The sequence below is a fragment of the Panthera uncia genome (assembly GCF_023721935.1).
Source record: "Panthera uncia isolate 11264 chromosome A1 unlocalized genomic scaffold, Puncia_PCG_1.0 HiC_scaffold_17, whole genome shotgun sequence".
NCBI classification, from domain to species: Eukaryota; Metazoa; Chordata; class Mammalia; order Carnivora; family Felidae; genus Panthera; species Panthera uncia.
In genome coordinates, this window is record NW_026057577.1 from 78,347,702 (window position 1) to 78,364,464 (window position 16,763).

The following is a 16,763-nucleotide window of genomic DNA, read 5'->3' on the forward strand; positions in this document are numbered from 1 at the left end:
GATAAATGTTAGTGTTAAGTAAGTGCTGAATAAACCAAATCAACTAACCAGAAAGGAAAATCAACTATGACTGAGTTACAAACCAAAAATATTAAAATCTGAAAAGAAATGCTTTTATTTCTCCATTCCTCATCTCTCTGTCATTAATCAGTTACATTGCACATTGCAATCTCACTAGCTTAGTTACTTGGCATATTTTGTCAGGGGTTAAACGCTGATGAACATCCTATTTACTTTCCATGTACCATAGAAATGACAGAGCAATAACGAGCGTTATTTGGTTTGGGTAATGAAGTACTAGTGGTATGTGTGGGAAATAGGACTTCATAGTCTGAAGATTACCACGATGTTTCTGATTATTTTTTTAAATGCCTCCACAATTAAGATTTTTCGCTGTCTAGGAGTGCCTGGGTGGCTGACTCTCGATTTCCACTCAGGTCATGATCTCACGTCAAGACATCAAGTCCCACGTTGGGCTCTGTGCCGACAGCACTTTGGAGCCTGCTTGGGATTCTTTCTCAAAAATAAATAAATAAGCTTTAAAAAAATATATTCTTAAAGATTTTTTACACTGTCTAAAAGTAGAGATACTTATTTTTTTTCCAATAATTTTAAAGCATTTTATTAAAAAAAAAACTCATGGGGCAATTTTTCAATGTATGTTTTTATTTCAGTTTGATCTCACTATATTCCTGAAGGTAAGCCAGAAAAATTTTCATGTTGATGGCAGGGAATGCGAATGGTCCCTACTAAAGAAAAAAGGCCCACTGAGTCATGAAGTAGTTAATGCAAGCATACAACTTAACACATTGGGAGTTTAATTGGTAGTGTTTTAGATTTTCTTCTACTATGCTGTGTACTTTTTCCTGGCACATTAGCTGCTAGCACAGTTATGTTTTCCAAATCCAGACCCACTCAGCCAAATGACATAAAAGAACTAGAACATTTGTGCATTCTATAAGAATCAAAGCTTGAGTGAGAAAAAAATAAATGGACTCACTGCAGCCTAAAATCATCAAAGAAATATTTTTATTTCTACTGATGCAGAGGCAAAGGGTGACATTTCTAACAAATTATTATTCATCCCATAATAATTTACTGGGTAGCTGCTGTGATAGGAATAGTACTAATCACTGGAAATGCGACAATGTGTAAGAAATGAGAGATTTTTAATGTTTCCATAAAAAATCACATTTATCCCTTGCCACTTGTCCCTTCTCAGATAATTTAAATGTACCATTTTTTTAAGAAAATCTTAGAGAGTTTGATCATACTACACATAAGGTATATTAGAAGTGGGAAGTGAAAACTATTGAAGAGAACAGAAAACGCTCCTACTTTTTCAAACCAAAGGTAGCCAGTCATTATTCTTTAGGCCAGCTTTGTCAAATCACTATGGTATGGAGGTATTAACTAGTTTACAAGCATCTTATGTTATGATGTGGAGAAGGCAGGCCAGCAAAGGACAAAAAGAAACTTGTTCAGTTAAAGAGCACACCTCGCACAAAGCTCAGAAGACAGTTCATTTAAATAGAAAAACAAATATAGTAAGATTGACAGGTCTGAGGTAAATTCACAGGAGTTTATTAGCCACTATAGGGAAAAAAAAAAAAAAAGTGGAACCTGGATCCAGTATAGTCATCAGTTAGAAGGTGTGCCCTTAATACAGGTTGCTCCTTCAAATCCCGGTTCACCTTCCTACCAGATGTGCAGGTTTGTAGTGTACCATTGATTTCCTCATCTCAACTGAAGACAGTAAGTATTTTGTAGAGATGAAATGTGTTAAATCATATACAGCAACTCAGCAAAGCAACTAGGTAATGCAAAGCTCACAAAAAATTTTAGCTATTACTATTGTCATGTGCAGTTTATAAAGTACTTGTTTATCCTCTTATCTCTGTCAACAATAGGTAGGGTAACTGTACATCCCAGTTTTGCCAGAATTGTCCCATTTTATACCTAGTATAAATTTTACCATTACCCTTTTTCTTCTCAAATATGTCCCAGTTTGGGAAAGAAATTATATGGTCATCTTAGCAGTGGGAGCCAGAATAAAATTAGAGAGTACCCCTGAGAAGTATATAGATTGACAGAGCCGAGAAAAAGGTGGGGCATAAGCAAGGACTGTCCAGGGAAGCAGGCTACCATGAATCAAAAGTCAGTTCCACAGAGGTAGAACAGCTTTAATACCATTACAGACAGATTTTGACGTTGAAGGCAGGGATGAAAATCCATTCTGAGGAAGGAGGGGAAGAGTCTTTAAGCACGCCAATCAGATGATAAGAATCCCAAATGAGTCCTGGTGGTAGGGAGGGAAAAAATGATGTTGACATATCAGCATTGATGAATCAGTTGATTCACTGGTGAGAGAGGGATGAATCCAGTTTTCTGGATTGATGGACCCAAAACATGCTTCATCATCAAGACAGATACTATAAAAAGATAAAGTATGGGGAGGAGATTAAGAGCTCAGTTTAGGACAGGTTGAGTTCAAAATTCCTATGAAACAGACGTCTAGGTGGAAATTTCCACAGGGTGGTTTTATAAATCAATTTGGTATTAGGAGAGCTCCAGATATGAGGGTCATTTGTCTGGAGGCAGCAACTTAAGCCTTGTGAATGGCTGATATTTCTCAGCAGGAAGAGGCCTTAGCCAGCGGAGAGAAAGGATGCCAGGGACAGACCTCAGAAAACAACATTTTCATATGTTGGGGAGAGGAATATGAGAAAGCAAAGGTGACAGGTAGAGGAGATCTAGAAAGAACAATGTTATAAGCAGAGAGTTTCTGAAGGGACTTTTCAGCAGTGCTGCATGCCGCTGATAGGTTAAGATGGCTGTGGCAACTAAGAGCTCTTGAGCAACTCATGTGGAAGTCATACAGGGATGAATGAAGAAGTGGAATCAGATGCCTTTGGCTTGGGAAGGAGAGAGGATGTTGTGAGCAAGGATGAAGTAGCCTTGCACGGTCCAATATGGTAGGCGCTAGCCACATGTGGTTATTTAAATTGGGGTATAAATTAATTAAAAGTAAAATTAAAAACTAAACTCCTCAATCACATTAGCCACATTACAAGTTCTCAGTAGCCCCACATGTCTAGTGGCGTCATGTTGGGCAGCACAGGAACAGGGTATTTCCATTATCACAGAAAGCACTGTTAGGCCATGTTGGAACTTGGAAAAGGGAAGGCAGAAAAGTCTGAAAGATAGACTGTGTCAGAGGAGGGTCTCCCTTGCTTCCATGACCCACTCAAGATAAATGCAGGCTGAGTGTGCTTTTATCCTGAGTCAAGTCTTTGGCAAAGAGGCTGAATTAGGAAAAGAAAAGGAAGCAAATAGGAAAGGCTCCAGAAGGTAGTGAGAGGGCTGGCATCCAGAACACTGGAGTAGGGATAGTTCTTTCTCCAAAAATAGACTTAAGAAAAAAGAGAGAAAGCGCAAGTACAATTTACTTTGGCAAAGCGAGGACGCAAATCACTACAACAGCCATAGTGACTTGAGAAAATATAGGGCTGTAAAGTTAAAGAAACCTTTTTTTTTTCTGTTAGGAAAATCCCAATACCTGTATATGAGATAAGAACTGATTTTTTTTTTTTTAAGTTTAGGTAAACAATAGCTGGAAACAGATGCATGTGCATGTTACAACTGGAATTTATGTCTTTTTTGCTGGTAATTAGCTATAATTTAGTGATACCTCCTTTATGATATACATGGAACTGGGCCTTGTACATTAACTTCTTTAAATCCACCAAAGAATTCTTAAAGGTAGTGGTCATTGTCTATATAATGTTAAGGCACAAAATAGCTACTAAGTGTCAGGGTTGGATTCAAAGAAGAGTGTGCAGTATACCCCAGACATTGGGCAGTAACAATACAGTGAAAGACCTGTGGGCCATATGTGCACATAGCTAAGACCCCTAATTTGATAGTCAAGGAAGGCTTCTTGGATATAAGTAACACCTCAGTAGGATCTGAAGGCTTAGGAGCTAGTTGGTTACTGGGGAGCAATTGTCCCAGGAAGAAGAAACAACATTGTAGAGTGACATTGAAGGAAGGGGAAGTCCAATATGTGTGTAACATAAACTGAGGAGAAAGAAAGGAATATTGAGAAATGAGATTGGGGTAGAGAGCCCACAACTTGCTCCATTAGTTTTCTACTCCATCCACTGCACTCAAGGTTAGACATACCTGGCACAGAAAAATATTTAACATCTCAGGATTCCATATTTCCAATACCCCAGAAGCGAAAGAAAAACTCTCTAGTTTGTGTGTAAGAGTGTAAGAGATAGCCATCTAGTGGTCTCTCTCTCTCTCTCTCTCTCTCTCTCTCACATGTCATCTCTATAAATGAGATGCAGCCCTAAATTTCATTTTCATAAGGCCAGTGCAATCTGTATGCAGCGAAGCCTAATACATTGCTAAAGGTTTACTTTCCTCACCCAATGATAACTGTAAATGACAATTTCAAAGGAACTGGAGTGCTGTGCATTTCATATTTTATCACAGCTTTTAGATTTTTACTGACAAACCTGAAGAACCATGCATAGTTGCAAGTCTGTGTTCCTCCATCAATATTAGACTAATGACATGGATTCAAGTTTTAATTTTTTTTTAACGTTTATTTATTTTTGAGACAGAGAGAGACAGAGCATGAACGGGGGAGGGTCAGAGAGAGGGAGATACAGAATCTGAAGCAGGCTCCAGGCTCTGAGCGGTCAGCACAGAGCCCGACGCGGGGCTCGAACTCACGGACTGCGAGATCATGACCTGAGCCGAAGTCGGCCGCTCAACCGACTGAGCCACCCAGGCGCCCCGGATTCAAGTTTTAAAATTCTGGTTTTTACTCATTCCTGAAATAATCTTGTGTTTTATTTTCCATGTAAATGTTTCATTGCACAACAGCACATTAAACTATTTGTATTTAGTGTGAGGGCAGGTGAATTTAACAGTAATGAATTAATTTCTTCCCTGTGAGGGAAAATGCCACTGTGGCCTAACAGATTTGGTTGAGTTGTAATTTGCTTTGTTCATTTTCCTGAGATTGGCCCTATTACTTGGTAATTATTTTTTGATTGAAGATTTCACCTGGGATAAGCCGCTTTCATGGGAAAGAATTGAAAGCTTTGAGTCATTAAGCCAAGACTATTTGTAAACATGACAGGATCTCTTAGCATCATTTTGGAAAGACTTCATGTCCCCTTGCACCAATTTTTTAATATATTCTTTGGTGGAACGCATCATAGCAAAACCGGTTATCATTTTCATTTCCTACTGGTCATAAAAAAGATTTTGTAAATGTTAACTGATCATGCTGTAAATGTAATTAAAACTTAAGCAGTAAGACTCCACGGTCATAACTAATTTCATTAGCAGCCCTTAGAATAGGGTGAGGGAAAAGAACTGAGTGTTTGTTCAACCTTGGGGTTTGGCTTAGAAGAGCAGATTTGTTTCTATCAAGAACGTAGACATGTTTCCGATTCACATAGTTGATGTAAATGGATTTAAAGCCATAGATGTAAATGATAAGGATTAAAATGCTTTGTGAACTTTCCATAGTCATATTTTATATCTCTCATAATGTTTTATAAATAATACTGTCTTCGTGATAATGGACGATCACATCCAAGTTTACTTTTTAGTACAGAAAGGCATGAAATACATCGTGATGAACCATTCCGATGATATTAGTTTGTTAAAATCTCTTTTGTTTGAAACTGATTTGAGGTATTCTTTTTTCACAAAATTATTTTTCTGGAACTTGTTCATTTCTTGTCTAAAATGAACAACTGGAGCTACACACAGTAGCACTGCTAACAAAATAATAATAACAAAACATGGGTTTTTTGCTTGCCAAAGAGATGCATATCTGTTACGTTTCTTGTGTTTTATAGCATATGCTGAAAAAAATATACCTTTAATTTCTTGTGCATTATACTTTAATAGGCTTTTAAAGACAACTTCAAAGGGTTTTCCTTGAAGGTAGCTCTTTTCTGATGTAGCTGTTGATCATACTTTTAGAAATCTGATGAACTGTAACTTCCAAATCAACCCGACTCTACTGTGAAAACCATTTACTGAAACATGCCGTGCAATCACATGCACATCGTTTTGTTTCCACTAATATGCAAATAGAGGTTATCTGGTGTTATTGGCTTCTGAGATAATAGAAGGACATAGGTGGTATATAAAATGAAATGTGAAGCCTATTATTTTTTTCATTGTTCTGGAAAATCATCCTTTTTCCCCTGATGCTTAAACATCTGAGAGCAACCTTCTCTCTCACTTATTATGACGAATCAGGCAATGGTATTTTTAAGGCACAAAATTTTGTAAAGTTTGCAATCTTATCAACCCTCCACCCCTTCTCTCTTCTCTTTTTTCCACAGGTGATTTCTATTCACTACTTTCCAAGCTGCTAGGAGAAAGGGAAGATGTTGTTCATGTGCATAAATATAATCCTACAGAAAAGGCAGAATCAGAGTCAGACCTGGTAGCTGAGATTGCAAATGTAGTCCAAAAGAAGGATCTTGGTCGATCTGATGCCAGAGAGAGTGCAGAGCACGAGGAGAGGGGCAATGCTATTCTTGTCAGAGACAGAATTCACAAATTCCACAGACTAGAGTCTACTTTGAGGCCAGCAGAAAGCAGAGTTTTGTCATTACAGCAGCCCCTACCTGGTGAAGGCACCTGGGAACCCGAACACACAGGAGGTGCGTTTAGGGCTTCTTTTAAAGAACAAACTATGAAATGCTACAATCCACATTAGCAAAATCTGAAGGGAATAAAAATGAATGGGTGAAAATACTTATCGATTAAAAAAAAAAACTCATGAGAAAAAAACATTACTATGATTTGGGTTATCAGATACCACCTTTGTTTGAGGTTTTATTTTTGTTTTGGTCCAATAGTTCATAAATTCAGCTTCTGTTCAGTTGATGAGCCAGAATTACCAGGACCAAAAATATCTAGATCGTGTTCGGAGAGTGGCACGTGAAATTCAGCATAACAAATTCTTACCAAATCAGTATTCTCTATTTTGCTCAATGGAAAGAAACTGAAAATTCAACACCTGATCTGTAAAGTCTCAGTGTATGAAATGCTTATATGCTACCTTCTTTTAAGGTAATTAAGGTCCTCTCAAAGGAATCTTCTATTTCCCAGCATTCTTTTCCAATTGACTTGTAAAATATAACCATTTTTATGATTTTGATTTCTTAAGTTCCATTATCAATTACTATCTTAATTGAAAATTTAGTTTAGTTTTTTGTTTTTTTTTTCTTTCCTGGGGGGACCTCCAGCAACTCAGAAACTATCAGATTTATCTTTATTTCTAACCAGGATTCCTCTGGTTATGGCTTCCATAATTAGAGGACAATACCTTATTCCCTTCAGGTTTCTGTACCAGCAAGCTATAGATGCCTCATCTTTGTCTTTAATTGTATTGTGGCCTCTTTCATATTGATTGTGTTTCATGTTACTTGCTAATGTGGAAAGCCAGATAATACAGCATGTGGAGATAATCTCCAAAAAAGTAACAGATATGGGTGCATGGCAGCTGTCCATGCGTGGGCTGGAATGGCTCAGGCTGCCAGCTTGGTGTTTTCAAATACAGCTTTGCAGTAAGCCATAAATTATTCAACACCCAGCTGATTTTTATTTATAATTGAAAAAAAGCATGTGGTGCCTTTTGCTCACACAGAAGTTTCAAGCACTGTCCATTGGGTCTGGTCTAATACTTTCTATGGGGTGTACTGGGACTCAGTTTTTTACATCTTCGTACTTAAACAGAGTCAGCCCTGCTCTAACTCCTAAATTTATCTAATGAAACTATTTCTCAAGAGGGTTTCCTAAACTCCACTGCATTAGAATCACCTCACCTAAGGTGCTTATGAAAAATCTAGACTCCCGAATACTACCTAAGAACAACTGAATTGACATTTCCAAGGGTGGTGCCTAGAAAATCTGCAGTTTATCACGTCCCTATCCATTTCATAGACAGACTTGAGGGTCTTTCTGAACCTCTATGTTAAGGACAGCAAATGGTAACCCATACGATATGAAAATATAAAAGGCAGAAGGGCTTCTTTGGCAAGAGTACAATTCTATTCAAGTGCGAAATGTTAGAGTTGCAATATATTTTATCCCATGACTTCTCTTTGTTACCCTGGATTTGAAATAATGTGGTTCTTATAATTTACCTATAGGTATCATAAGTATGCATGTAAAAATCATAGTTTGGCTTAGGGCATTGTATTCCTAAAACCTAGTTAGCTTTTCTAAGAAAGAAATATTTAAAATACCCCAAATACATTTACTTGCCAGATCTCATACCTTATAGGGTGGTCAAAATGGCAGTGTCCAGGAGTAAAATGTTGCTTCAGGATCTGGGTCAGGAAATTTCCTTTCATTTAAAATATGTGGGTAAACGTCACTGAATTAAATAAAATGATGAGTCATAGAAACATACAGCACAGATCCTCATTATAGAAAGAAAATGTGCCTGTGTTTCCTTTCTGCAATGATTTATTTTAGTGTTATTTCACTACTCTGATTCAAAAACCTTTTAAACGTTAAATGTAAAATAGCAAAATTCATATTTAGGTAAGCTATTTCTGAAAGTCTTTTTCTTTTCACCCTTCTGTCACTGTTTACCATAGCACAATATAAAACCTAACCTTAATTGAAAATGTTTCATTCCCTTGTGTAAGCCAGAGAATGCCCTATCCTCAGGAAACTTCCATTTGCAAAAAAAGAAAGTAGGCATTATTAGCATGTAACACCCTGGTAAAATACATTAGTAGTCTAATTCATGTATATTTCCCAGGGTATGAGCAAGGGGGATAAATTTGATGGATAATCTCCCATTGTTGTTCTCATAGCCTTTTCTTTACTTCAGACAAAGCTGAGAAGGGGACCCTATAATAGTCTGGAGGAACTGTCTCCCTAAATGCCTAATTTGCTGTAAGAAATTATATTACCTTCAAAGAAGAAGGTAGTTTATCATATGAGATTATTACTCAAACAAAAATGCGAGGCTATGGTGTTGCTTAATGTTATAGCTCCTACTCATTTCAGATGCCTTTGAGACCTATTTTAATTTTTAAATGAAGAAACTGAAGCCTAGAGAAGTTAACCCATTTCAGTGAGGTCACAGAGTCTGAATTTAAAACTTGGACTTTATAACTGAATTTAAAACTAGAATGTACACTTCCTAGTTCTTTACACTTCATTACAGTTTTGCTCAAAACACTGAGCTAACTTGTTCGCCCAGTTCAGATATGCCTCCCTGGAGCTCTGGGCCATAACTGCTGACAAGCTGGAGGCTTCCACTTAGGACTCTGTTCTAATGTCCACAGTTCATGGCACTAGCACAATCCAATACAGGAGCATTTTATGCCACAGCACTTTGGATTTCATTGACTGGACCATACTTTGGAACTACAATACAGTAATGTATCCCATCCAGCTGATTTGAGAGATCACAGGTGAAATTATTGGATCGGCTCAAAAATCTGGATGTGACTATATGTGGTAGGCCCAGAACTACCTCATGGTTTCAAAAACACCATTTTGTGGACTTTTAGATTTGTCTGAATTCCACTTAGTTCCATACCTTGGCAGCTGCCTTTAAACTTGAATCCCCACCTCATAATGGGATGAGCATCATTGGACACAGCTGCATGAAGAGCACAACCAGAATGACATCTTCCATCTTTTCTATGAAGCCTTTAGCATTCCCGAGAACAAGATGGTTAAGTATTGTGTCTTCAGCGTGTCTCTAAGAGCGCAAATATCCACAACTAGCACCTCTTTCTAAGTCTTGTCTTCATGACCTGTGGTGAGTCTGTTCTGAAAACTCTTGTCCCAACAGTTGTGAGAACAACATTAGAAACAGGGAAATTTCCCGGACAGGTGTAGCTAGACTAGCACAGAGGTTTTGCAGCTATTTTTGGAAAGGACGTGCCTCACATAGGAAGCTATAGCTGCAGTCTCCACACAACGTACACACATGCATGCATACAACACACACATGCGTGCACTGCGCACACATGATTCAGCTCACCCCAGAACAGTTCTGCATTTGGCCAAAATAAAATCTGAAAACCATTCCACGCAGGTTGTATGCTGTGGATCACTTCAGACTCTGGAGCCTGACTTCCTGGCTTTGAATCCTAACTACACCACTTATTATGTGGTCCGTAGGAAAAATTAGAAAAGAAATTCTCTGGGCTTTAGTTTTCTCATCTATAAAAATGAGGATGATTACAGTACAGTCCTCATAGGGTTTTAGTGAGGGTCAAATAATACTTCCATGTATTCCAGGTAATGCATGGAAAGGGCTTTGAACAGTTTCTGGCACACACAAAGTATTAAATAAATGTAATACATTAACAATACATATGATTATAATTGCCACCGTTAACATCATGTCGGATTAGGATTTCAAAATTTTAAACACCAAAGCAATAGGAGTAAATGTTAATTACTATAACTTAAGCAGCACCCATGAGAGAATTTTCTTGGAAAGTGTAGGAAAGCTGTAAAATTTGGCACTCTAATTTGATAAATTCAGAAAATGACTTGGCAGTGTTCTGTCGTAATGGCAGTGTGTGGCTCTCAAATCTCTGATCACTTACATTGACCTGCCTTGACGTTTTCCTGTGATACATGATGTACAGTGTGGAAATATCCGACTAGGTAAACTGAGAAGCAAATACACTCATTTTTACACCTAACATCATTTGTTTTTTTACCGTTAATTTGATATTTATATTGAGACAATATTCGTAGGATAGGAACAAAATCCTAGTCTTTATTCTAGTGGCCTTCTGGAAACCACACTCACTGAAAAATAAATTTAAAACTATATTCTCAGTGGCAGATTTGATTGGAATGCTATTGCTAGCATATGGAAGCCTGGTTCAGCATGTATTGTATACCTGTGAACAGAAAATAGTATCTGCATGTGTGTGATGCTTATCAAAGTATTCACAGACTCTTAATCAACTCAGAGTCTATATTTCAGTCATATGCTTACCTCTAGGTTCACATCTTATAGAATTACCAGGTAAAATAAGGCATTCAGTTGGCTGAAATTTCATCCCTGGAGGGAAGGAGACTAATAAAGACAAACATATACATAGCCCTCACTGTGAGCCAGGCTAAGTGTTTTAGATGCATTAACTTATTTAATCCCCATAACAACCCTATTTATAAACCCTTTTAGAGAGGAAGAAACAGGCACAGAAAGGTTAAGTCATGTGCCTAAAGTGCCATAGCTGAAGGAACCAAGATTTGCTCAAGTCTTGGTTTTAATCACTTTGTTATTCTGCCTCACAATAATATAAAATGATAGATAGATAGATAGATAGATAAGAGAGAGAGAGAGAGAGAGGTAGGAAGGCAGGCATGCAGGAGGGAAGCATGATGACAGGTTTTTTTCCAATCATCCTGTCATCTCATCTACACTTGCAGTAACTCTTGGTGTAGATTACTTTTGATCATACTTTCTCAGTCAGCATCCAAACATTTTGACCAAGTCGAAGATCTCATTTGCAATTAAATTTTAAAAAGAAAAGAAATTCTGCTAATGCTTTTGGCCCCTATGTCTAAATTCTCTTCCTCACTTCATCCTCATTAAATGAAACACTGTAATTTAATCCTTGTTTTCTTTCTGACTTGGTTATAAACATTTCTCATCTGATTTCAGTTAATTATCGCTATGGCCGACACTTCTGATGAGTAACAGTCTCTGCCCAAAATAAGTCACCTTTCCTCACTAGGTGAGAATTCCCAAGTGTAGAAAAAGCAGCCATTACATTTTGTTCTTGTTGAAGTCATCTAGTGATTTCACTAAAACTAATCTTTTAATTACGTAACACTGAAGTCACAGCTCTGGGTTTAAAATTAGATTTTCTCTTAACTTAATTCTGTCATTTCTTCTGTAACACAGATAAATGAATGCCCTTTTAAATGCATATTAATAATTTCATATGAAAGTAGCATTGATCACTACATTAATCTCTTTCTTGGAAAGGTATAATTCATTAATTCTTAGTGATTTATTGATATAATTTTAATAGTAATGTTTATTTTTTTCTGAAGGTCGTTAACTTTTTTTCTAAATATATAGAATATGAGGCTGCACATTGACCTTTATAATGAGTGCAAGAATTCCTCTGAAAAAATCCTATTATTTGACATCTGAATTTAGAGCAGCTGACAGAGTTGGGAATGGCTTGCCAGATGTCATGCCTAAGAAATTTGTATTAATATTCAAATTAAAACTGAAAGGCTACAACATTAGTCACATACTGAATCGCCTCTTAAATGAAAGCTAAGAAAAATATGAATTCTTAATTTTTAACTTCTCCATGATTGAAAAAGTTAGGTTTAAGTTAGAACCCAAATATATTTTATCATGTAATTTCTTTAATAAGGATTTGAAATATTTCTTAATTGGGGTCTAGAAAATAATCAATCTTGACATTGACAACTGAAGTCTGGTCCAAGCCCACAGTTCCTTTCCTGTGAAGTGAGAAAACGACCTGGGATGACCCAGTACTGTTCTGACATTCTATGACTCTCATGTAGCAACAGGCAGGGATTGGAGAAACATGTTATTGACTCCATCCATATACCTAGACCACTAGTCCTAAAAGACTGCTTTGAATCTTGATCATCTAATCTTAAAGGGAACAGCTTTTAACCACCTAATAATGAAAAAGATGGTGACACTGGAAGCAAAAACATCAATTAACTGAGCTAATGTTCACAGAGGAGACATGAACTCAGTTTTTCTGTAACTATTTTACAATTTCTATTTAACCTGGAGACCTAGATCCTAAGAATGTTGAGGTCTTGGGTTGGTAATCTTAAAAGCGTGTGATGGTATTTTTAAATGAAATTTTAAATAATATAACCTCTCTAAAAATTTTGCGATGCACAAAGTAGTTCTCCTTTGCATTGACTCAGTACTCACAGTATATATATTTCTTCTTATATATTTCCTTACATATTACCTTTACTGTTTTGAAAATTCACCAAACCTATACATTTTAATAATATGTTCTATTTACACTATTCTTCCTTCTTGAAAATTTCCAACCAAATGGACTCTCATATGTGACAAAATAAGCTGTTAACAACCTATCAGTCAATGCTTTTAGCAGACTTTTGAGTGCTTACCAATCTAAGGTCATTGGTAATTGGGGTCATTCATAGCCAGTTTAAAGTTGATTATGCAATATTTCCAATAGTTAATGAAACTCACATGTGTCCCGGTTTGTTTATTTTGGACGCTGCATCTATTTTTTATCAGAATTAGTATCTCTGGACCTTCATGAGCACCTAGCTTCCAGTACCTGCTGGATGAACCACTGAATAGAAATGTTCTAGGAAACATATCTGTTTATTTTCTTTAATAAAAATGATTAGCCAATTAGCATTTTTATTGAGTCTCTTAACGTCTTCAGCAGTGTGGAGAGTAAAAAGAGGTAGTACAAGTGAAATATAAGATTATAAGGGTGCTTAAGTGCTGGTTGACAACATAAATAAGTAGACTGGACCACAGCATTCTGTTTAGTGTATTTATTAGGCCATAACAGGCAGCCAGGTGCTGTGTTAAGACTTTACAACAAATAGTGAATACGACACAATCCCTGCCCTCAAGAAGTTCCATCTGGGTGCAGTAGTTCCGGGCACTGAGAATCTGATGAAAAGCAGCTAAATATCTGTGTTATCATGAGGTTCAAGGTTGCCTTGAAGACCATCCGGACTCTTCAGGAGCTGATGAATGAGCATAGAACAATGACCACCAAATGGACAAGCTGTAACGGAGATGGGAGTGAATGACATACAACCTGAGAACTTTAAAATAATTGAAAACATTTTCTTTGGGGGATGATTTATCCATCTGTTGATCTATCTAGACATCTCTAATTGTCATGCTCATACCACTGCTTCCAGATTTCACTTTCAAAAACACAGTTTTAATCATGCCACCCCATGCTTAGAAACCTTCAGTGGCTACCAGTCGCCTGTAGCAGCAATTTGCGTCCTTTTTTCCTATTATGACAAACGTGATAGATGATGAATATTATTCATCTGAGCAGCCCCATTCACATCCACTGCTGTGCCCAGAATTGTTTGCAAATGTAAGCGTGCCAGCTGTAACTCTGTCCCCCTTCTCTTCAACTCAAGAAGGCGTATCAAAACACGTGAGTGAGAATGACATTCTCATGGGCCCTAATATATTTCAAAAGTAAATTATTCCAAACTGTGTGTTTTACTGATACTAATAATATACTTGCAGCATGCCTCAAAATTAATCTTCGTATAGATCAAGACACCACAGCTCAGACTGACATTCATTCGTTGTTAAATCCATACTCTGTCATATGGTATACAATATATTTTCCAGCCTAAACTAGATCTCCAGGTCTGTTAATCCCGCCTTTTGCTCTCCTAAGCCCCACCTGGACACAGAGAGGTATCCTTTCCAGATTAAAGATCTTGAAACACATTCTGCAATTGTAAACATCCTCGCTTTTGATCTTTCTGACCAAAATATTCTCTGCTCGCTTCTGCACTCAGTGAACTCCTCACTTACCTTGAAGTGCATACACAAGTGTTTATTTCTCTGGGAAATCTCCCAGGTCTAACCTTAACCCTACCCTCTCCCAGCCAAGCCCCAGGAAGGATTATGGGCCCTCTCCTGTGTTCCATCACTACAGTGTGTCATAAGTATTTGGTTTCTGTTTTTCTCATTTTATTCTACAAGGTCTTCAAGGCCAAAAGCCATGTTTTATTCCCAGAATCTAGCAATGCCTTACATAGACAATACACTTAGTGAATACTTGAAGATGCTTCTGCAGAAGTTGTAGGCAGAACTGACCTAGGTATTCAGTTGTGCTGTTTTCTTAATTTTTATTAAAGAAAAAAATTAAATGTGCAGAGGTAAAAAGACTTTGAATGAAGCAGTACTATTTCCTTAAGTACAGTTGAGAAAATTACTTCAAAAGTGTTTATTCTCATACCAGCATGCTCTCAAGCTTTCATAAGCTGATCCTACAAGCCCTGTGCTTTCCTTTCTTCCTCCAGTCTTTAATGCCTGACTCTAGGGATTTCACTGCATGTTGCCACATCCTCCAGAGGATGGGAAGGAGAAACGAGACTCGAATTGCTGCATTTCTACCTCTCGGCATCTCTGTTGAAGTATTTGAGAGGGAAAGAAATATGGAACTGATACAGTTGATTTCACAGTATCTTCATAACTTTATATCCTCAGTCAGTACAGCTACTTCATACATCATACCTCTTTATTCATAAGCATGTTTATAAAAGGGCCTAACACAAATAAATGCAGGTATTCTCTAAGTATAAAGGTACTCTGATTAGAAATCAGAATAACTTGAGAGTCACAGAGTTTGTTATGTTTCCCTTCTCTTGTGTCAGGAAACAGTGAAATATAAGCCATGAAAGAGAGTGTCCCTCCATTCCCATTGCTATAGGAACCCTCACATTCAGAGAAATGAGATTGGTATCTTATATAGATTCCTTGTACGATATAATTAGCGATGGTTTATTATAGGGTCTTGTGTCTATTGAACATCTAGAATTTACACAGGAGTCAGATCACACACACACACACACACACACACACACACAGGCTTACTGCCCATGCTTGCTATTGATTCACACGTAAAAGCTCTGTATTAAAATGATGTCATCCATGTGGTCTTATTTCCCAAACATACTATTTTTAAATAATCATGTCAAGAAGAAAGTAGTCTCAGATTTGTTCTATAAGGACTTCCGGGTAAGCTGTTTTCATAGGCATGTTACCAAGAGGAAAAGAGGGCATACGGTCCCCAAACAAATTCACAGTCACTTCATTTCATAGCTCAGGAAGCTACTCGGCATGTGCATGTGGTTTATTTATTTAGAGCACGGCTTGACTTTTTTTTTTCTTTGCATCTAGTGACATTACTGCATGAGTTTCTTATAACCATTGTGCATCTTCATGAGGTTATACAGCTTTCCTTTTTACACCAAATGTCTGTATTTATCTTATAGATTTCCATGTCGAAGAATCACTGGATTGGCCTGGAGTATACCTGTTACCAGGCCAGGTCTCTGGGGTGGCTCTGGACCCTAAGAATAACCTGGTGATTTTCCACAGAGGTGACCATGTCTGGGATGGAAAGTAAGTAATATTTTTCCTTCAGGGTGTAAATGAAAATAAATGTGGCATGCATCACTTTTTGTTAAACTAGGGTAATAGTAAGAGAACTACCAAGGTTCTTTGTGAACTTGATTTTTGTGAGCAAACCATATTTATCCTTTTAATGCATGACTCTGATAAGTAATGGAGAGGAAGTCTTGGGCATTTTAAAACAATTAAAGTAGTTTCACAAACTAGTTGATGGAAAGACAATGACAATCTGATTCTGCCTACTTACCATTTTCTTCCCTTGTCCTTGAAGCCACCTTCACATTCTTAAGGAGGATAATATTAAAAGGCAGTTAAGAGAGTACATTTGCTGAGGCGTTTCAAGACTTCAAAGAAAGTGCATCCTGAGAAATGATCAACTAAGAAAAGTTACTAGTTGACTACAAGAAAACACTTTGTTATTTCCGTGTGCATGCTGCATAAAGAACCACTTTAAGACCATTGGACTCTCCTTTTCCATCAGACTGCTGCACAGCAGTGAAAACAATTAATCTTCTGGAGATTATGGTTGAACCAGTTTAGCCACCACATG

The 16,763-nt window shown here is 37.3% G+C and overlaps 2 protein-coding genes across 10 annotated transcripts in view; one reads left to right on the forward strand and one right to left on the reverse strand.

The window, feature by feature from the left end:
• Positions 1 to 16,763, forward strand: part of PAM (peptidylglycine alpha-amidating monooxygenase) — a 116,749-nt gene that overhangs the window by 66,626 nt on the left and 33,360 nt on the right. For 6 of the 9 annotated variants that reach the window (XM_049647674.1, XM_049647675.1, XM_049647676.1 and 3 more), the window contains exons 12-13: positions 6,384 to 6,707; positions 16,075 to 16,204. In XM_049647674.1, coding sequence (XP_049503631.1) covers positions 6,384 to 6,707; positions 16,075 to 16,204 — 454 coding nt within the window. The remainder of the gene's footprint in view (positions 1 to 6,383; positions 6,708 to 16,074; positions 16,205 to 16,763) is intronic. The other 3 variants (XM_049647680.1, XM_049647681.1, XM_049647682.1) reach the window with 1 other exon arrangement.
• GIN1 (gypsy retrotransposon integrase 1) overlaps positions 13,573 to 16,763 on the reverse strand; it is a 79,348-nt gene continuing 76,157 nt past the window's right edge. Inside the window, exon 14 of the transcript XR_007461331.1 lies at positions 13,573 to 13,826. The gene's annotated coding sequence lies outside the window, so the exon portion shown is untranslated. The remainder of the gene's footprint in view (positions 13,827 to 16,763) is intronic.